Source organism: Rosa chinensis, chromosome 5, assembly GCF_002994745.2.
Source record: "Rosa chinensis cultivar Old Blush chromosome 5, RchiOBHm-V2, whole genome shotgun sequence".
NCBI classification, from domain to species: Eukaryota; Viridiplantae; Streptophyta; class Magnoliopsida; order Rosales; family Rosaceae; genus Rosa; species Rosa chinensis.
Window position 1 is genome coordinate 44,430,185 of NC_037092.1, and position 22,892 is coordinate 44,453,076.

General features: G+C 35.7%; 2 protein-coding genes across 7 annotated transcripts; both read left to right on the forward strand.

Annotated features, from left to right (window-relative positions):
* Window positions 1–2,353: 2,353 nt before the first annotated feature.
* LOC112203912 (protein FAR1-RELATED SEQUENCE 5-like) lies at window positions 2,354–3,127 on the forward strand. Its single transcript, XM_024344810.1, has one exon. It carries the CDS (start codon window positions 2,354–2,356, stop codon window positions 3,125–3,127), a length of 774 nt encoding a protein of 257 aa, XP_024200578.1.
* An 11,609-nt stretch (window positions 3,128–14,736) lies between these two features.
* LOC112201517 lies at window positions 14,737–18,411 on the forward strand. 6 transcript variants are annotated; one of them, XM_024342404.2, is made up of 10 exons: window positions 14,737–14,892; window positions 15,336–15,423; window positions 15,826–15,873; window positions 15,950–16,081; window positions 16,608–16,778; window positions 16,927–17,040; window positions 17,152–17,190; window positions 17,280–17,393; window positions 17,993–18,043; window positions 18,130–18,411. In XM_024342404.2, the coding sequence occupies exons 4-10, from the start codon at window positions 15,952–15,954 to the stop codon at window positions 18,213–18,215; spliced, it is 705 nt and encodes a 234-aa protein (XP_024198172.1). In that variant the 5' UTR covers window positions 14,737–14,892; window positions 15,336–15,423; window positions 15,826–15,873; window positions 15,950–15,951; the 3' UTR covers window positions 18,216–18,411. The 6 variants fall into 6 exon arrangements, with proteins under 6 accessions (XP_024198172.1, XP_024198173.1, XP_040362545.1 ...); XM_024342405.2 differs by lacking the exon at window positions 15,826–15,873; XM_024342406.2 differs by lacking the exon at window positions 15,336–15,423 and having other exon boundaries at window positions 14,781–14,892.
* Window positions 18,412–22,892: the final 4,481 nt, after the last annotated feature.

Sequence of the window (22,892 nt, forward strand, 5' to 3'; positions counted from 1 at the left end):
AATCCATAAATTTATGAGTTTCTTGCTTTGATTAATGGATTGCATTTCTATATTCAAGCGGGTTTCACTCACTTGGAGATAGAAGGTGATGCACATGGCTTTAAACTCCAATCAAGATGATCTTAGCGTGGATGGACCCTTAGTTGATTAAGTAAAGGTACTTTTGAGTTAACTTTAGTTTTGTAGTTGAAATATATCTCTAGATAGTGTAATAAAGCTGCTCATTGTGTGGCAAGACCTCGCTTACTCTACCTTTTCCTACTTATTGGTGGAGAATGACACCAGATTGGCTTCTTCCAATTCTAGTTTGATGAGTCTTTGTAATGGAGTTTTTTTGAAATGGAGTATGGTACTCTCCCCAACCGGCTTGTGGTGGGTTTAGTTGATGTAGTTCGTTTTGATGATGAATTTTTTTTTTTGGTCAAATAGTTCATTCATTAACAAAACAACTACAAATGTAGAAGTAGATGTACATAAGGAAGCAAAGGTCCTAGACCCAGAAACCCAATAGACGAAAGCTTAATTAACCTACATCCAACAGAAAATAACACATCGAGGCCCAAAAGCCCAAAAAAAAGAAAAAAAGAAACCTAGATCTAGAATCACAAAGCACTGCCTCCAGGAGACCAGCCGCCATGGCTGCTGACCACCAAGTTGCAGAGGGAGTAACATCAGCCAACGCTTCACTCCGGATGCCAAGGGTTTGTCCACCATCATTCTCCATACTCGAACAGTATGCAAAAGAAAGATAAAGGTACCAAAAGACATAAGATAGGCCGTCGTGGTGGCGGAGACCACCGAGCAACACAACGCCACTGGTCCCGCAATATCCACAAGCATCGGTGGAGTATCGGTTCGGCAGCTATTCTCAGGTGTAGAGTTAGGTATATAAACCTAGGTTGAGCACAAGTGTGATGGCAGAATTGTGGAAAAAGAAAAAGATGGGATAGAGAATGAAAGGGGGAGTTGTGTGAGGATGAGAAAAGTGAAAGTAGATCTGGGCATTTGGAGATGAATTGGGTTAGAGCAAAGAAAACGATAATAAAATTGAGACATAAAGCTTCAGATCTGAGATAAAACTCAGGGAGATTCACCACAGAGGGTGAAGACACACTATAGAGGGTGGAGGAATGGAGGAGGCGCTATCGACTCTCAAAACTGCAAAGAGAGATCTACGTGAAATTTTTTTGGCTTGGGTTGTATTTGGTATTTGATTGAATATGAACTTGAGCACGTTTTGATGATGAATGAAACCTATTTCAATAAAAAAAAAAAGGATATTTTTAGTAGAAAAATTTCATTCCGGTGGATTCATTCCTAATACCTACTTTTCCTCTTGGTTATCAAACTTCTAATAAAGGAATCGATTCCTGTAATTGACGTGGGACCCACACTTATTCACATATTTGTATCTGTTAGTAAACACAGAGAAATTTTTCTATCCTATAGTAGAACCACGTAGGATTGACACATGGTATGCCGCCCCAATCAGAACTCCCCACGTGGATTTTTTTTTCCAACTCATATCAGGCTAAATTATCCCTGCATTTAACCAATAGTAAACCAAACCAACGTGAAAAAAAAAATAGTTATGCCTTCCGTTAGCTACTGCCGTTAAAGAAACCCTAGGGAATAAAATTCTAATACTATCGTTTTTCTCATCACCCAAAGTATTCACTGCTAATTCGTCTTCTCATTCATCTACAAAGTTTGCAGTTTCTCTCTTCAACAATGAATAGAGATGGAGCCAAATATCATAATCAAGGTAAACAAAGTCTTCAGTTAAGTTATTTTAAGTCTGATAAGATTAAATCGATCATGTGTGTACTTAGATTAATTAGAATTCCAGAATAACCTCGTTACAGTATTTTATAAGTTGAGAAAGTTAGGTGCTTCTGGGAAATTGAAGAAAGAGAATATTAAGGGTGGGTTTGACGAGAAAGTGCTGGGTTGAGGAGAGTGACCAAGGTTGTGAAACAAGGGAAGCAATTGGATTGTAGCGTCATAGTGGTGGTGGGTCACGAGAGGTTTAGCGGGTGTGATTTGGACCGCGGGAAGGCTAGGTAGGTTATTGATGGGATTCAAAAGGTCAAAAGGCTGCTATGAATGCTAGGAAATTTACAGATTCATATTTTGGCTTCTTATACGTAATCATACATATCATGCATATATGTACTTAGTTCTTATATGTAATCATACACATCATCCATGTACCTAAGTACTCATACATAACCATACATAGTCATGCAAGTTTAAATTTCGTGAACTGGCTTGTTATATTTACAGTATTCTTTTAGACAATTTTTTGGTTCTATTACTACAGCTACATGTTACAGTTAATTGATTCGCTAACATGCCAACAGTAATTGACGTAGAAGATGATCAAGAACATAGCAAGACAATTGATTTGGGAAAAGATTCAATGATTGTGAATCGTCAAGCTAGTAATAATGACGACTTGTATGGAGTAATTGTGAATAGTGAGGAAGAAGCATACAACCTCTACTGTGAGTATGGTGCTAGAATGGGGTTTAGTGTTCGGATAATGCAGAGGAGGAAAACCAACAACGTTGTGAAACAAGTTAATTATGCCTGTTCAAAAGAAGGTTTTAAACTAGATAGTGATCCTTCAGAAGTGAAAAAGGCTGATAGGTTGGACACTAGAACTGGCTGCACAACAAAAATTCGATTTGGATTGCAAGATAATAATGTATGGAAAGAAACTCTCTTTGTTCCTGAACACAAACACAAGCTTGCAGAGCCAGAAGAAAGACCATTTTTACGCTCCAATCGAAAAGTGTTAGAAGCTCATAAGGGGGTGATTACATCAATGAAAAGTGCAGGTATGAGTACCATAAATACATATTCATATTTAGCAGAAGAAGTTGGGGGATCTCAAAATGTTGGATTTACAAAGACTGATTGTTACAATTTTGTAAGCGGAGAGAGAATGATTATGCTAGAAGCAGGGGATGCTCAAAGCTTGATCAATTTATTCAAGAAAAAGCAAATTGAAGATCCTATGTTTTTCTACACCGTGCAAGTGGATCAAGAAAATCAAATGACAAACTTTTTCTGGAGAGATGGAAAGTCGAAACCGACTTTGAATGCTATGGGGACGTTATAGTATTTGATACTACTTATCGAACCAATAAATATAACATGATTTGTGCTCCTTTTTCGTTGGGGTTAACCACCATTGGAAAAATGTGTTGTTTGGTTGTGCATTTTTGCTGGATGAGACGACTGCTTCATTTATTTGGTTATTTGAGACATTCTTAGAAGCGATGGAAGGTAAAAAACCGAAGACTATTTTTACTGATTGATGTCAGGTAATGACAAATGCTATTGAGAAGGTTTTTCCTGAGACATGCCATCGGTTATGTTTGTGGCACATATCAAAGAATGGGATACAAAACTTGAATTGGCTTTATAGAAATCCTGATTTCAGTGAGCTTTTCAAGAAGTTTCTTTTTGGACGTGTGATAGAAGATGAATTTGAGACTACTTGGAATGAAATAATAGAGAAGTTTGATCTTGCAGGGAACACATGGCTCAAGACACTTTATGACCTTCGTGAAAAATGGTGTGCATTATTTAGTAAGGATACATTCTCTGCAGGAATATTATCTACACAAAGAAGTGAGAGCACAAACAATGTGTTTACCCTCATGTCTACTAAAACACTGAGTCTTACTGAATTTGTGCATCATTATGATAAATAGGCAGAACAAATGCATTCAAGTGAATTGGAAGAGACTTTTCGGTGCAATAACGAAATACCTACTAGGGCTGCAAGAAGTAGTGGACTTAAGAAGCAAGCTGGTATGGTCTACACCCAAAAATTTATAATTTATTTGAGTTTGAGTTTGTTGCTAGCTTGGCAGTGAAGATGGAGGAAGTTGGAAGTGATGGAACATTGCAGACATTTGAACTTAATGAGGAGGGTCATAAAAGAGTGTATATTGTTCGATTCAATTCTTCAAATCTGACCATCTTTTGTAGTTGTCAGATGTATGAATCTATGGGCTGGTTATGCCGTCATGCTTTGAGGGTGTTAAATGTGAAAATATTACTCAAATACCAACAAAGTATATACTAAAGAGATGGACAAAAGATGCAAAGAAAGGAGTAGAGGCAAATAGTGTATCACTACAGGTCAAGGAGAAATCAACGGTGACATTGCGTAGGAATACCTTAATGCGAAAAGCTTATGGTATAATTAGTAAGGGAGCAGAGACAACTAGTGGTGGTGATATCGCGATGCAGAAATTGATAGAAGCAGAAGAGCTAATTGAGAAGAATATGAAGAAGTTATCTATTATGGGAGATGTCAATGAAAAAATCAATGAGGTTCCTAGTGTTAATACTTCTGGTGGCAGTGCTAACAAAAATGAAACCTTATTTGACGAAACACCAGTACTCAATCCAGCAGGTGTGTGGCCAAAAGGCATGAGTAATAAAAGAAGGCAAGGAAAGACGAAATGGAGAAGAAACAAAATAAAAAGGCACCAAAAGGCCAAGGTTCCAGTAAGTAATTTAACATTCTACGCATATTTTGAAATGTTTATTAATTATAGTATGATCAATCCTTTTTGATTTATTTTTTTTATTATTTACTTGAATAGGGAAAATCAAGCCACCAATTAGTGGAGGGCCTTCAGATACTTCACTTCATGTAGTCCATAATTCAAGCTTGCTTCACCCATTTGTTGCATCGAGTGGTACAAATTTCATTAACCAGGTACAATTTTGAAGATTTTTGTAATAATATTATTGTTAAGGCTTCTTGATTACATTCTTGTTAATATGCAGCAATTTCCAACGATGAGCCTGCCAACAACGAATGTTTATGCTCCGTACACTCTATATAATCAGGTAAGTTAAATTGTAGTAAGTTCAAAATTTATGTTTTGTCTTTTATGCTATTTTATTTCTATTACAGTCTAACCTTAAACATACTGTTGTATCTATAGAATCCAACTTCTTTGTTGCCATTTTCTCAACTCAATTTAACATATGCAAATATGCATCAAGGGGGTCAATATATCACAGAATTGAATCAGGTACTGACTATAACTGTAACGTCCCGAACCTAAATTCACCGGTTTACTAGTCATTGGGACGGTAAACGACCTTTACTTTCACTTTTACTTTCGGTTTAGTACTTTTAGTGGCCCTAAAAGTTGACTTTTTGTTCGGGTCAAAATTTGAGAAAATGTTCTTCATGGAAGTTGTAGAGGACGTTAAACCGAGCGCGTGCATATGTGGTACGTAAAAATCGGAGCTCGTATGTGAAAGTTATAAGCGAAATACAAAATTACTGTTCACGGTTACTGTTCATGGTAAGTTTCTATAAATAGCCGAGTTACTGTGGTAAGTTTCCATTTTTGGAAACTTACCCGGCTGTTTCTCTCTCCTCTCCCCCGATTCCTTCCTCTTCGGCCCGATTGCTTCTTCCTCCGGTTTCTTCCTCCTCCGGCCGACCCAGGACACAATCCGGCCACCCCCAAGCTCGGTTTCTTCCCCTTGTCACGTCTGTGGAGGTATTTCACGACAATTTGGCCGGAGAACCTCGATTTGGAGCGGAGGAAGCTGCGGTGGCAGTTGGGTACTTTTGCCGATTTCCGGCGATTCCGGCCACCTCCGGTCCCCATCTCGCCGTCGAAGGTTCGGTTTTCATCACTGATCATTTCCCCTATGGCCTTGTATCACGATTTGTTGTGTAGATGCCGAATCGACGAATTGAAATTCTAGGGTTCTTGAGGATTTCTGGGTTTTTGTTCATTGATCGATTTCGGCCGTTTTTAATTGTTATTTGGGAATGTTGTAGTTGAGAAGTTGAATCAGTGTGTTGAGAAGGTGCTACTGCCAAATTTTGGTGGCCATCGGAGATGGTGGCGGCGGCGCCGCCACTGTGGGCGGCGGTAGCGGCGGCTAGGGTAGCTTTTTAATTTCAATTTCTGGCTAGTTAAATTCTATAATTATCATAGAGCATATATGTGAAGTTTGGTGAATTTTGGAGGAGTTTGGAATTGTTTGTGAATTGTTGAAGTTTGGAGTTTTGTGGTGGAATTATGGGAAATCCGACGGTCGGATTTCCCTCGTTTTCATTATGGAATATGTAAATTGAGGAATGGGAATTGTGGAAGAGATTTGGGTTGAATTTGAGAAGTATTGGAGATAGGGATTTTCGGATTTCGTTTAAGTTCGTAATTATTTTATCGGATTACCGTTCATGAAAATATAATTGTGTACAGGGCAATGTCGCGAGCTACGGCTAGATGAAGGAACTCGTTTGCGTGGTTGCCCAATAGTACTGTGAGTGGACGTTTGTTTTAAATAAGTGATGCATGCATTTATTTATTAAAGCTTGTTTTATTTTATTAACCTATTTTCCGAGCATATAAAGTTGATTGCGAATTATCTCATGGATTTGCTTTTAAGTAATGATTCTCACGAGTAATTATGATTTATACCGGTTGTGAGTTTCGGTTATTAAGTTGTTATGCTCGGATTCGAAATTATAAATGATGTTGATTTTCGACGAATTGATTTTCGATGTGATTTTCGAGATTTATACTGTTTATATTATCTTTATAATCGTCGATTTGAGATTTCTGAAAGATTTTCGAAATGGGATTTCGATGGAATAAATTCTTGTTTATTTATTCGATTTTTGGCATTGGGAATGCCTCATTGACAATCTACTTATTTCTTTAGCGTGTGGGACACGCTGTTAATTTATACGACTCTTTGAGTATTTCCGGGTGCGGTTGGGAATCGTACCCGTGTTGGCTTTATACGTGGACATGGGGAAGCTTTATTGATTTATCGGTTTTAACCACCATACCCAGGGTCGTTATATATATATTATATTACTGGCTAGCCTATTAGTACTCCTCCCTACTTACTATGTGTTCGTAGGCGAGTAGAGGAGAGCATGGGATGCTCTAGAGTGTGGGACACTCCGACCCGAGCCAATAAGGCTCCCTTCTTTTGTATGGTGACACTTCTTCCCCATATTTTATCGTTGCTTGACTAGCGGGGCTAGTCCGATTTTCACTGTAGCCAGCGGGGCTGGTCTTATTTTTCTGAGAAATGAGATTTCGGTTTTACGATATAGTTTTCGAATGTGGTGACTAGCGAGGCTAGTCGATTTATCGTTTTGGAATTCTTGGATTTAAAGCTAAATGTATTTTTCTAATTGTTGCATGCATCGGTTATTAAAGAGAATAAATGTGGGAAAGTATGAAATCCTTTTTCCTTTAAATTGTTTATTTTTGTCCACTCACGCTAACGTTTTTCGTCTACTTTCCCCTGGGCCTTTCGGTTTCTAATGCCCAGTTTGCAGGCGAATTAGTGGAGGTCGGGCGTACATGACATTTGAGGCATAGTTGTCACTACTTCCGCAGTGTAGGATCGCTTGATCCTTTACTCTTCTTTTATATCCCTGTGTCTAGTAGTATTGCTCTGCATAACCTTGGGATTAGTATTTTGAGTTTGTGTTTTGTGAAAGTGGAGTTGTTGGTAATTGGGAGCAGGGTGGCTCCAGGAGTATAAGGTTGGTTTGCTTGAAGTGTTTAGTGTGTTTTACAGGTTTTTGGGTAGTCCATTTTAGAGGTGACTCTGCCAAATTTTTGGTAGAGTTATCCCTAACGTGGGCCCCACAGGGCCACCTCGGATTTCAGGGTGAAAGTCGGGGCGGGTCCTGTCAATTTGGTATCAGAGCATTAGGTTGTTAGGTTCTGTAGACTCGTTTCTATTCTGTTACCTTATATACTTGGTGTTGCCCAGTACCTCTCGAGTGATGGCCCGACTGCAGCGGTTCCCCATCGTGTGCTCTTCGGTGCTGTGGTATTCATCAAGTGTGTACGGTACAAAGTTAGTTGGTTTTCTTCTGGTGCTATGCCTCTTGTACGCCGACCTCCTAGGGTTTTCTTTGCGTATTCGATTGGTTAACTATCATGCGCCTATCCCTGGTGATGGTAGAGTAAAACTACTCTACAATTTCGAGTTGTGCCACGAAATGTGATTCGAGGAAAATGTTGTGGTTGTCTTTTCTTTGATGCCAACAAGTTTGTTGGGGCAGGGATTAAGGTGCGGAAATCAGAGTTAGAGTTGTGTTTGAGTGTTTGAGACGAGCGACAATAGCTTTGGGCTGTCTCTAGATGATATGATTGCTTCGGAAATCAGGATTGTGGGTGGAAATGGACTTGGTAATAATGGTGGTTCTGACTTTGAACCAAGTTTCGGGAAAGATGTTTTGTGATGTGATTGGTTGTTAAGTAGCATTTGAAATATTATTGGAAATTTTTGGTGGTTCTTTGGGAACCTCAGTGTTGGAAACCATTTACAGAGAAAATTAAATAATTATTCTGGGTTGTTATGTCTAGAGGTTGTGTTTTCAAGTGGCTATGGTCACTGATGTTGGTAAGTGAGAAGTGATAATAGTAAATGAGACTTGTAAGTAGAATGAGATTTTTTAACAATTGTCGATTTGGGTCGTTGACCTAACCAAGGTGTATGAGCATAGTTTTGCTCGGAATAAAAGAGATTGATTTTTGATACCATGACTTTTAGTTTTGTCTACCTGAGTCTTGGATGGTAGCGAGTAGGGAGATTAACAAGAATGGGCTTTTACAGTTGATAAGTGCAAGAATCGGAAGAATGCTTAAGGTTTTATAATAGAGTTACGACTTTGGTCGGAAAATAATTGGGAGAGTTGGAATCAACTCTTCGTATGTGGTATTATTCAAACGGATTCCTTTGTTTATCCATTTATGAGTGAAACGGTTGTACGTAATCTGGGGAATAGTGATAGTGACATAGTTCGGTGTTCTTAGAAGTTCAAACGGAATTACTTTGTGATACGGAATCTGATTTGAGTTTTAAATTGCGGAGCCTTGAAGGTTGAATTGTGATAGACTCTTAGTGGAAGTTTGCCGGACGAATGGGTTGTGATATTATATTAGTGGATGGTGGAATAACTTAAAGGAAATAAGTTTTCTGTTGGCTCTGGAAATATTTTAAGTTAAGGCTTGACCAAGACTCTTGTTATCTTGGGTGGAAGGTATTGTAGTCTGTTTTAAGTGATGTACTTCAGTGATGATTACTTTGAGGAAATTGGATCATTATTGTGGTGGGACCACATTCGGATCCGGATATCGCTTGGTGTGCTACAAGATGTTGGACGGGTGTCCTATGAATTATATAAAGGAAAGATCTTGTGAATTGTGTTAGCTACCTTGGGGGATTGATTATTGCTTGAATCGATTATGTGTAAGGGATTTCTTTGGAGGAATTGAGCGAACTTTGCCACCCTGGTGACCTTTAATTGGAAATGTATAGGAAGTTGTTGGTATGAGTGAAATCCGGTCACTACTTATCTAAAGTTAAGACAACTTGAACAGGAAGTAGGAGGTGAGTTGAAATAAATTGATTGGGCTTATGTTCTATCAAGGGTTCAATAGATATTTAAGTACTAATTGTTGAGCTACTATGGTTATGTTATTGAATTAATTCTTGGTGAAAAGATTTGGAAGTCATTGAGATCCTTGTTGTAACTAAAATTTTAGAAGTCAAGTGTCGATTGAGGAGTGGATTTGTGGTTATCTTATCCTCTTTTTGGTAAGGGCAATTGTTGTTTATCAGTTTTGGCCTTAAGTTAAATAAAAGGAGTTGGCTATATTCTAGTACTTGCAAGTTCAACGTTGTTTGACATGACTGATTTTTGGTGATTCTTGTACCATCAGATAATGAACTTCTTTGATATCTCATTTTCTTGTCTTGGGAATTAGATTTTCGTTTCTGGGGTACGCAAAATGTTATTTGTTTAATTAAGTGACTTTGAGTTTTTCTATTTGGGCTCTTATTCGACTTTCTCTCCAGGTTGTTTTGAGCAAAAGAGTTTTTACGAATTTTTGCTTAGCAGTGGCTAAGAGTTTTTGATAATGCTTGAGGGCATATCTATACTTTAAAACTGTTGAGTCAACAAGGGATGCTATTTTATTTAAGTTTGATCAGAATTCCAGTCAAGTATCTTAATACAGATTGTGGTGTTTTTGGTTGTGAGAATTACATTGGCATATGAAGTAGAATTATCAATTGTGGCATTAGAGGACAGCGAGAACGACATGAATTTAACCAGATTTTTGACATATGATTATTAAAGAAGTGTATCCTTTGTTAAGAACAATTTTAGTGATGCATCTCCTCCTGGATTTGAGTTTTTGGGCTGGAGTAGAGTGAGTAGTAATGGTTTTTGCTTTGCACCGAGTTTCGAACGACTGGGTACTCGTTGCGTACCGTAAGTACTATCATGTGAGGAATTTTAGCAGTTTTGATTGGGGACGTTGGTAATTAGTAGATTCCTTGAAACACATTGAGTCAGAAAAGTTTTCCACCACATTATTTTTATAAGAAGTTTTCAAGAGACAATGTTAGTTAACCAGTTTGAGATACTATAGGTGTGGCCAGCAGGGCAACTATCAATTGAGTTTTCGTAGTCGACTTGGAACATAAATTCAAGGCTGGATCAATGATTTTTAGTCAGGTATCAGGGTAACGCACTGGATGTGTAGTGGCCCCATAACTACATGATTAAGAACTTATAGGTTGTTCGAAGCTACCTTTGTTATATTTGACAATTGTGGGATCTTTATGTAAATGATATTTGATCAATAATCTGTGCACAACAGGCAAAAGAGGAAGTGTTGTTTTGGGGTAGCTAAGTTAATTGTTTTGTACTTGTTGGTTAACAGTGACTATTTTGTGGCATATTGGTAGCGGTTGGGTTACCCCCATGAACGCACGTACGAAGGGAAAGGTATTAAGTATGGAATTGATATACTATCACAATATTATTGGAGAACGGGGTGGATCTTCACTGTGTGACGTAATTGAAGAGGTTACGAATGCTACTATTTCGATCGAATGGTTAGTGATGTCAATACCTCGTGCTATCTGAACTATAAGCATGTTTTGATTTGCTTGAGTAGTTGGAATTATAGTAAAATCTTTGGGGTTGTCAAAGTAGTTGACTTGTGATTGTAAGAGAAAAATTTGACCAAGGATAAGTCGACAAGCTTCAAGGTTTTGAAAACATCGGATCAGATATTGTTTTGATTAGTCTTTTGGGGACTAAGAAAAGAAGTTCATTCTGGTTGTGGGTTATATCGTTATTTCCACATCTTGGTTTTCTTGACGGGCGAGACGATTATTCCTTATGCAGTATTCAAGATTACAGTGACTGGTCATATTTCTACTTGAGGACTGTTCCTTTTTATATGTCGATTCCCTTATTGTATTTGGCCACCTCTTGGACTAGATCTAAAGTTAGTTTCTGCATGAGTTGAGCAGACTTGCATATCGATCGTGCGATATCATCCCCACTTTGTTATGATCCGAGTACTACCTTCGTTGAGGATGTTGTATTGCAGATTAGTACGTGTGTGCTATCTCTACTTTAACAGTATGAAATTTCGAGGACGAAATTATTATAAGGAGGGGAGATTGTAACGTCCCGAACCTAAATTCACCGGTTTACTAGTCATTGGGACGGTAAACGACCTTTACTTTCACTTTTACTTTCGGTTTAGTACTTTTAGTGGCCCTAAAAGTTGACTTTTTGTTCGGGTCAAAATTTGAGAAAATGTTCTTCATGGAAGTTGTAGAGGACGTTAAACCGAGCGCGTGCATATGTGGTACGTAAAAATCGGAGCTCGTATGCGAAAGTTATAAGCGAAATACAAAATTACTGTTCACGGTTACTGTTCATGGTAAGTTTCTATAAATAGCCGAGTTACTGTGGTAAGTTTCCATTTTTGGAAACTTACCCGGCTGTTTCTCTCTCCTCTCCCCCGATTCCTTCCTCTTCGGCCCGATTGCTTCTTCCTCCGGTTTCTTCCTCCTCCGGCCGACCCAGGACACAATCCGGCCACCCCCAAGCTCGGTTTCTTCCCCTTGTCACGTCTGTGGAGGTATTTCACGACAATTTGGCCGGAGAACCTCGATTTGGAGCGGAGGAAGCTGCGGTGGCAGTTGGGTACTTTTGCCGATTTCCGGCGATTCCGGCCACCTCCGGTCCCCATCTCGCCGTCGAAGGTTCGGTTTTCATCACTGATCATTTCCCCTATGGCCTTGTATCACGATTTGTTGTGTAGATGCCGAATCGACGAATTGAAATTCTAGGGTTCTTGAGGATTTCTGGGTTTTTGTTCATTGATCGATTTCGGCCGTTTTTAATTGTTATTTGGGAATGTTGTAGTTGAGAAGTTGAATCAGTGTGTTGAGAAGGTGCTACTGCCAAATTTTGGTGGCCATCGGAGATGGTGGCGGCGGCGCCGCCACTGTGGGCGGCGGTAGCGGCGGCTAGGGTAGCTTTTTAATTTCAATTTCTGGCTAGTTAAATTCTATAATTATCATAGAGCATATATGTGAAGTTTGGTGAATTTTGGAGGAGTTTGGAATTGTTTGTGAATTGTTGAAGTTTGGAGTTTTGTGGTGGAATTATGGGAAATCCGACGGTCGGATTTCCCTCGTTTTCATTATGGAATATGTAAATTGAGGAATGGGAATTGTGGAAGAGATTTGGGTTGAATTTGAGAAGTATTGGAGATAGGGATTTTCGGATTTCGTTTAAGTTCGTAATTATTTTATCGGATTACCGTTCATGAAAATATAATTGTGTACAGGGCAATGTCGCGAGCTACGGCTAGATGAAGGAACTCGTTTGCGTGGTTGCCCAATAGTACTGTGAGTGGACGTTTGTTTTAAATAAGTGATGCATGCATTTATTTATTAAAGCTTGTTTTATTTTATTAACCTATTTTCCGAGCATATAAAGTTGATTGCGAATTATCTCATGGATTTGCTTTTAAGTAATGATTCTCACGAGTAATTATGATTTATACCGGTTGTGAGTTTCGGTTATTAAGTTGTTATGCTCGGATTCGAAATTATAAATGATGTTGATTTTCGACGAATTGATTTTCGATGTGATTTTCGAGATTTATACTGTTTATATTATCTTTATAATCGTCGATTTGAGATTTCTGAAAGATTTTCGAAATGGGATTTCGATGGAATAAATTCTTGTTTATTTATTCGATTTTTGGCATTGGGAATGCCTCATTGACAATCTACTTATTTCTTTAGCGTGTGGGACACGCTGTTAATTTATACGACTCTTTGAGTATTTCCGGGTGCGGTTGGGAATCGTACCCGTGTTGGCTTTATACGTGGACATGGGGAAGCTTTATTGATTTATCGGTTTTTAACCACCATACCCAGGGTCGTTATATATATATTATATTACTGGCTAGCCTATTAGTACTCCTCCCTACTTACTATGTGTTCGTAGGCGAGTAGAGGAGAGCATGGGATGCTCTAGAGTGTGGGACACTCCGACCCGAGCCAATAAGGCTCCCTTCTTTTGTATGGTGACACTTCTTCCCCATATTTTATCGTTGCTTGACTAGCGGGGCTAGTCCGATTTTCACTGTAGCCAGCGGGGCTGGTCTTATTTTTCTGAGAAATGAGATTTCGGTTTTACGATATAGTTTTCGAATGTGGTGACTAGCGAGGCTAGTCGATTTATCGTTTTGGAATTCTTGGATTTAAAGCTAAATGTATTTTTCTAATTGTTGCATGCATCGGTTATTAAAGAGAATAAATGTGGGAAAGTATGAAATCCTTTTTCCTTTAAATTGTTTATTTTTGTCCACTCACGCTAACGTTTTTCGTCTACTTTCCCCTGGGCCTTTCGGTTTCTAATGCCCAGTTTGCAGGCGAATTAGTGGAGGTCGGGCGTACATGACATTTGAGGCATAGTTGTCACTACTTCCGCAGTGTAGGATCGCTTGATCCTTTACTCTTCTTTTATATCCCTGTGTCTAGTAGTATTGCTCTGCATAACCTTGGGATTAGTATTTTGAGTTTGTGTTTTGTGAAAGTGGAGTTGTTGGTAATTGGGAGCAGGGTGGCTCCAGGAGTATAAGGTTGGTTTGCTTGAAGTGTTTAGTGTGTTTTACAGGTTTTTGGGTAGTCCATTTTAGAGGTGACTCTGCCAAATTTTTGGTAGAGTTATCCCTAACGTGGGCCCCACAGGGCCACCTCGGATTTCAGGGTGAAAGTCGGGGCGGGTCCTGTCAATAACTTTGTTGTTAAAATATTATTCATAATCTTTGTTATCCACTTCATATATATTTTTTTTCTATAAGAGAATTAGTCCGTAAGAAATGCTGCAAACAATCTAACTAGTCAAATTCCTCGACTGAGCCAGGTTTGAATGATATATTTCTAAGTACAAACAAATTGAGTTTTCATTTTTTGTTAACAATATATTATTTGTAATGTAGGATTCTTCTTCAAGTAGTTATAAGCAACAGTCTGATAAAGGAAAACAAGTCTAATAATATAAACCGTTGTAAGGTAATACACACAAGTAAAACAAGTTTTTTTTTTGGGTGTATATCATTGTACGATAATTTATACTCGTTTCAAAAATGAATTTGTGTAGCTGCTCTCTAGTTTCAATAATATGGACATGCTATTTACTATATACCAAAGATGGGTTAACTGTTCACGCTGGTACTGTTTATGAACAGTAAATTTACGGTTGCGCCCCTCCTTTTCCTGTTTACTGTTCACTAGGTTACTGTTCATAGGACAGTGAAGTGACGGTTTTGCCCTCCTTTGATATTATGATTATTTTATATTTTTTTTCGGCTGTGTATCGATGATCTTATCTTCTTTTCTACAGTCGGCTGTTGCTGTATCGATTTTATCTTCTTCTCTACTCACCAATCCTCAAAAGAACAACAACCCGAAAACAAAGACAAACAGAGAAATACAGGAAGAGAGACGTGAAGGATTGACTACGAAAACGAGGTAACGTCGCCTTCGCCCTCCTTTTTTCTCCGTCATTGTGTGTTTGTTTGCTTTGTGCGAGGAGATAGAGAGATCGACTGTTGCTGGAATCACGTAATCAACATCGATCTCCATAGTAACTGGGTTAGCATAATCTGCCATCTAACAAAAACTAGAGAATAAAAATCCATCTCATAGTAACTGGGTTTCTAGAATGAAGGATCTGCAGGGGAACTTGGTCGAAGAGAGTTTTTTTTTTTTTTTTTGCTTGAATGACAGATCTGATAAATTTTGGCCCTGTAATCTCAATTGAATTCCCCTCTGACTTGCTTGATTTCATGGATTTATTCTGTGATTTTTTATCAGATTAGTTGGTCTTGATTGGTCTCAGTTAATGTCTCTTTTGTTAATTAAAGCTTATTTGATTGAATTATTAATGTATGAGATTTGGTTTGATTTTGTAGCCGGGGTTTTAACCTTTCAACGATTCCAAGGTCCATCTTTTTTGGAGATTCTGAAGGAAAAGGATTTGGTTAAAAAGAAATAAACCAGGTTTGGTTTTTAATTTGGCTCATTTTTGATATCATTTAGTGAATTGTCATTGGTTTCCATGAGTGGAATATTTTCTTCTACTGATGACTGTATGTTGAATCAATGACTTCAAATCAGTTTGTGGTTGGTGCATTGATGAAGTTAACTATTATGTGCTTTTTTCCAATAATGCATATTGAGCTAATAAAATGTTTCCGTTCTTTACATAAACCTAAAGTGGTTGATTAATCGTTTTCTGAGGTGTATTGGTGGTATTGTGGTCTATTGTGGTAGTATTGTGGTCTATTGTTTTTATTCAGGTGAATCAGCTAAAGCATAATTAGATGTTTTTTGTATTGAATTCACAATGTGTATAGCTGTGGTAATGTTCAATTCTTTAACTGTTACTGTTTGATTATTCAGATTCTGGAAACAGTGTGTTATTCAATTTCCCAACTGCATTGGATTCAGGTATGGCTAGGTGATTGTTTGTTTTGACTTGGTGTTTGTTTTAAGTGTATTGATATATCGTAATTTTTTAATACAGTGATGGCAGCAAAACCTGAAGAAACAGAAATAAGGAGACATTTACGTCATCAGAATGGAGAAGGCCAAGCTTCTGGTCCTATTTCTGATATGGAGAAAGATCGACAAATTAGATCAAGAAGGTGGAGACAACGTGAGGATTTATTATCACCTTTACGATGTTGGTCTAAATGACTGATTTTGGTAAAAAAATTCTTTATAATTTATACTAATTCTGTTCTTTTTTTTTAATTATTGGTTGGATGCCTGCTTCACGCATAGTATGCATATTTAGTTGCATTTTGTATGCAAAGTGTAACACATTAATTACCGTAGCAGAACAAAGTGTGTCACTTAATGTGAATGAGTGTTTAAATGATAGAATAGTGAATAGTGGCTGTTCATTTTGTTTAAATAGTTGACTCATTAGTGTTTAAATATAAATGAATAGTGGCTGTTTATCCAGATCATTAGTGTTTGCATCCTTCATTGTTTAGTATTCAGTGGCATTTGTTTAAATATAAATGAGTATTTAAATGTGAGAATAGTTAATAGTGTGAGTTAAGGTACAGATGTCTATGCATTGTGAACACTGTTCACATTTACTATTTAAAGTGTGAAGTGCAACATTATGTATCCTTCTATTTGTTTATAAAGTTATAGTTGCATATGTGATGCAGTGATGGCAGCAGAAACTGGGAACACACAGATAAAAACAATTTTACAAGATGATAATGGAGAAGCCGAAAATATTGAAAGGAGGACGGAGATAATGTGTACTGATGAGACTTCTGCTGCTCTTTCGAATGTACACACAGATTGCCAGATTACATCAAGAAGGCGGAAGCAAGGTATGTTTTGCAATTTTGACGTAAATGAATAGTTTTTGTCAAATTTGTGTCGTGTTTATTGAAATGCTGTTTATAGTGTGTCCACTAATCATGATGAACTGGAGCAAGAATTTGTTTGTTGAAATGCTCTCTATACTGTGTGAACCAGTGATGATGGACTGGAGCAAGAATTTGGATACGAATGATGAAAATCCTCGGGTGATTACAAATGAAATTTTCTGTCATCAAGAAAGATTGGATGTTAGTGATGCAGCTAGAATGGGTAAGTAAAAATTTATCAGATCTGTCATTCAAGAAAAAAAAAAGTGATCAGATCTGTCATGTATCCTTGAAATGTTTACTTATCACACTTCTGCTGCTGTTTTTAATGCAGACACAGATTGTAAGATTAGATCAAGGAAGTCGAAGCAAGGTAAGTATGTATTATTGGTTTTGCATTGTTCCCGTAAATAAATGATTTTTGTAAAATGTGTTTACTGTTTATTGAAATGATGTTTATAGTGTCTGGGCATCGCAATAAACGGATTAGAAATCATCAAGAACGTCCTCGGTTGATTACAAGTCAAACCTTCTCTCCACAAAAAAACTTGGATCTTGATGATCCAGCCAGAATCGGTAATGGAAAACTTTTCTTTCAATTGTAGTCATGCATTTTTTACTGCGAAAGAAATTATGGTTGCAACTGCTAGACAAAGTGTATCGCTTTAATTATGATATTAGTTTATTAATCATGGTCTTGAGTATTTGACTTGACTGTTGATCAAATCAATTTAATTTGAATGTGCATTTCGTTTGATTCTGTTATGTTATGTCATGCCATGCTTAGACAGATTGGAGGTAGTTATATTCTGAAGTTCATTAATATGTATAATGAGTTTCTGAGCATTTACAAAACTGCACATTAGTAAGTCTGCGTAGATAAGTTATGCTCAGCTGCTGCCACGTATAGTTGAATGGCGGTTATACATGATCATTAATGTTTAATATCAATCATATTGTTGTTTGCTGTCATTAGATTTTCGTGACTCTGATTAGTCCAGAGTCTAAACATGGTAGGATCGCAGCCTTTTTAGTTCAAAGCTGTTTTACATTTGTTCAGATTTCAGATTTTGGTTGTTAATTGCATCTTCATAGAATATGACTTTTGATTATTTTTGTATAATAATGATATCATTTTTCCTTTGATCAATAATGTGACTCATTTTGACTGACAGGTGAATGGTCACATTCAATTGGTCAAGCAATGTATCAAAGAATCAGACAAGGTTATTTCTTTTGAATATTATCTATTGGTTTTTAACAATCACAAACTGTGCCAATTGTCTGACAAAAGAAAAAATTGTGATTTCAGGATTCAATACGGATATGAAGATTCAGGTGACAATATTTATAAATGTACTTATTGCGATGCAAATTTTTGGTTTGAAGAAGCTGTAAAACAATCATCTGCAAATGCTGAAATAATATATACAAATTGTTGTAAAAAAGGACAAGTCAAACTTCCAAAGCTTAGACCAACTCCCAACTTTCTGAAAACATTATTAAATGATAGACTTTTTAAAGAAAATATTAGAGTTTATAACTCGATGTTTTGTTTCACATCAATGGGAGCAACAATTGATCATAAAATAAATAGTGGATCTGGTCCTTATATATTTAAAATTAGTGGTCAAGTACATCATCTAATAGGTTCCATGTTACCTTCTGAAGGTGAATCTCCTAAATACGCTCAATTATATGTATATGATACAAAAAATGAAATTTCAAATCGTATTAATGCTATTGATCCTACTCATGTTAATCAAAATATCAAACCAAATATTGTTGATGGACTCATTAAAATGTTTGATGAAATTAATGAATTAACAAAAGAATATCGCATAATGAGAGATAAATTTGAAAATCCTTTATTACCTTCATTTAATATGAGCATACTTAATTGCGAATCTACTAATGGTAAACAGTATGAAAAACCAACAAGTGAAGAAATTGGTGGTTTAATTGTTGGTGACATTGGACAGTATAATTCAAATAGAGATATAATTATTGAATCAAATGATGGATACTTACAACGAGTTTCTAAAATACATCCAAAATATATGTCATTACAATATCCAATTCTTTTTCCTTATGGTGAAGATGGATATAAACCGGATTTACGAATGGAACGAATCGGACCAAATCGTGAACAAAAAAGAGAAAAAATGTCAATGCGGAGTTATGTTGCATATCAAATTCAAGATAGAAATTATGAATCAAATACTTTATTACAAGGTGGACGATTGTTTCAGCAATATTTAGTTGATTCATATGCAACAGTTGAAGAAAGTCGTTTAGATTGGATAAGAAAGAATCAAAAAAATCTTAGAAGTGAAACTTATAAAGATATTAATACTGCATTTTCAGCTGGAATTGATAAAGGTCATAATTTGGGACAAAAAATTATTTTACCAAGCTCTCACACTGGAAGTCCTAGAGATATGATTAATAATTATCACGATGCTATGGCAATTTGTAGACAATATGGTAATCCTGATTTATTTATAACTTTTACTTGCAATGTTAAGTGGATAGAAATATCAAGATATTTTGAAAGAAATAGTAAATGTAAGGCCGAAGGTAGACCTGATATAATTTCTAGAATTTTTAGAATAAAATTACAAAATATGATTGCTTATATCAAATCTGGAGATCCTTTTGGACAAGTTGAAGCAGATGTTTGTACGATAGAATTTCAAAAAAGAGGACTTCCTCATGCTCATATGTTATTTTGGTTGAAAAAAGAATATAAATGTTATACAGCAGCTGATATAGATTCTATTATTTCAGCCGAATTACCAGACAAAAATATTAACCCAGAACTTTTTGAAATCGTTAGTCAATTTATGATTCATGGACCTTGCGGACAAATAAATTCTAAATCTCCTTGCATGCGAGATGGAAAATGTTCTAAGTATTTTCCAAAATCATATAATGCAAATACTATATTTGAGGCAAATTCACCTCCAATTTATAGACGGCGTGATGATCAAACAAAATTTGTGATAAAAAATGGTATTCATATTGGTAATAATTTCGTTGTACCGTATAATTCACATTTATTATTAAAATATAATGCTCACATAAATGTTGAGTCATGTTCTCAATCTATGTTAATTAAATATTTATTTAAATATATTAATAAAGGACCAGATCGAGCTCGAGTTTTACTGCATGAGGATTTTAATGATGAAATTCAAACTTATCTTAATTGTCGCTATTTAACTCCTCATGAATCTTTATGGAGATTATTTGAATATCCAATTCATCAACGACTTCCTGCTGTTCAACATTTACAAATTCATATGCCTTCAGAACAAAATATAGTTTTTAATGAATCTGAATCTCTTGAATCTATAATTAAATATAAAAGTACAGTAGATACTATGCTTACCGGATGGTTTAGATCAAATCAAAGTTATTCAGAGGCACGTCAATTAACCTATGTAGAATTTCCAACTAAATTTGTCTGGCATAATGATAAAAAATATTGGGCACCAAGAAAACAATACCATACGATTGGGAGATTAAGATATATATATCCTGTAGCAGGTGAATTATATTTTATGAGAATGTTATTAAATGTTCAAAAAGGTTGTTGCAATTTTGATTCAATAAAAACAGTTAATGGTATTGTGCACTCTTCTTATCAAGAAGCATGTCGATCTTTAGGTTTATTGGGTGATGATAAAGAATGGATTGAAGCAATAGCAAATTGTTCACATGTTGGAACAGCTTCTGAAATACGCCAACTATTTGTTACAATAATTATGTTTTGCAATGTTGCAGACCCTCTAAAGTTATTAGAATCACATTGGATAAATATGTGTGATGATATTTTATATAAAGCTAGAAACGAAATTGGAAACCCAAATCTAAACTTACCTGAGTTGGAATTAAAAAATGAATTGTTATTTGAGTTAGAACAAATATTCAATTTGTCATCATGCTCTTTAAAAGATCATCAATTACCCATGCCTAATATAAATAAAATGTTACAATTAAACAATAAATTATTACGAGAAGAGCTGGATTATAATTGCCTTGAATTAAAACGTCAACATGCAAATTTTGTGACTCAATTAAATACATGTCAAAAAGTTGTTTACGATGAAGTCATTAAAGCAATTGAAGAAAAAACATGTAATACTTTTTTTGTTCATGGTCACGGAGGAACTGGTAAAACTTTTTTATGGCATACAATAATAAGCAAATTCAGATCAGAGGGAAAAATTGTTTTGGCTGTTGCTTCATCTGGAATTGCTTCGATATTACTTCCAAATGGCAGAACTGCTCATTCTAGATTTAAGATACCTCTTACAGTAAATAATTTATCAATATGTCCAATAAAAAAGGTACTCAGCTTGCAAAACTAATTGAGAGAACAGAATTAATTATTTGGGATGAAGCTCCAATGTGCCACAAATATTGTTTTGAATCATTAGATAAATCTCTACGTGATATTCTATCGAATTCAAATAACACACAAATTGATAAACCATTTGGTGGTAAACCAATTTTATTGGGTGGAGATTTTAGACAAATTTTACCTGTAATTGCAGGAGGAACTAAAGAGCAAATAATTGAAGCTTCATTAAACCATTCATATCTCTGGCAATCATTTAAAATATTTCATTTAACAGAAAATATGAGACTATTGAAAAAAAATTTAACTGATCAAGAGAAAGACAATATTTCAAATTTTGCAAATTGGTTGTTAGAAATCGGAGAAGGTAAAATACATTCAGTTAATTATGAAAATGATAGAGATACATCTTGGGTTGAAATTCCATACGATATACTCATTAATAGTTATATAAATCCAATAGAAGCAATATTTCTTGCAACATATTCAAATTTCAATACCAATTACAACAAATTCGAATATTTAAAAGAACGTGCGATAGTAACACCACGAAATGCTACAGTCCATGATATAAATGATTACGCAATAAATTTATTGCCTGGAAATACAACTACTTATTTTAGTTCAGACACTATTTCATCGAATTCTAAAACTAATGAAAATATTGATCTTTTGTATCCAATCGAATTTTTAAATAAACTCGAATTTACTGGATTACCATCACATAAACTGACATTAAAAATTGGAATGCCAATCATGTTATTAAGAAACTTAAATCAAATATCTGGTCTCTGTAATGGCACAAGATTAATAATTACAAATTTATTTGATCGATTAATAGAGGCTAAAATATTAACAGGAAATAATACAGGTACAAAATTTTTTATACCAAGAATTATTCTTACAGCAACTGAAAATAAATGGCCATTTATTTTTAAAAGACGTCAATTTCCAGTTAGACCATGTTACGCAATGACAATCAATAAAAGCCAAGGTCAATCATTAAATCAAGTTGGTATATATTTGCCTGAACCTGTTTTTACTCATGGACAATTATATGTTGCACTTTCAAGAGTTACATCAATAAACGGGTTAAAAATTTTGATAAACAATAGCAGTGACATACCAAACAAATATACTAAAAATATTGTTTACAAGGACGTGTTACAAAATATATAAATTTAAACACATATTACATCACATACTGATACAATTATGAAATTTTTTATTACTATACTTTTCTATTTGAAATACAAAAGACACAGACTTTGTACACTTAAAAAGAATGCTTATGTACCCAAATCAGCTTGCAATCCCATTGATATTTAATTTCAATTTCAAAAATCCTGATCAATTTGGTTTGAATTGCTTCATTTGAAAAGGCACAGTTATCTCAAAATTTCATATATTTTAGCTGAAGTACATATTTATATATATAAGGATGAAAATCTTGCTTCATTTGAAACTTGGGCCCTAGACTAAGTTTTCGTATTTATCATGTGACCTCAATCTTCTATTTATAGTTTTATAATAATGTATAACATTTAGTCAAAAGAAAAGTCAACACAAGAGAGGAAAAAAAAAAAAAATCCTTCAAGACAATGCCATATATGATTCAACCTCTCAATCTTTGTCAGATTTTGAATCAGAGTTCGAATGTTGGTACAAAAGCTATACGCTCTGAAACAAATTTCACTTTCCAAGAAAAA

What these genes read in the sequence shown, in the direction of transcription:
- LOC112203912 (XM_024344810.1), top strand. Translation starts at nt 2,354, where the DNA reads ATGCCAACAGTAATTGACGTAGAAGATGATCAAGAACATAGCAAGACA.
- LOC112201517 (XM_024342404.2), top strand. Translation starts at nt 15,952, where the DNA reads ATGGCAGCAAAACCTGAAGAAACAGAAATAAGGAGACATTTACGTCAT. An exon ending in ATCAAGAAGGTGGAGACAAC is followed by an intron (nt 16,082 to 16,607) that starts GTGAGGATTTAT and finishes TATGTGATGCAG; the next exon opens with TGATGGCAGCAGAAACTGGG. An exon ending in TGATGATCCAGCCAGAATCG is followed by an intron (nt 17,394 to 17,992) that starts GTAATGGAAAAC and finishes TTTGACTGACAG; the next exon opens with GTGAATGGTCACATTCAATT.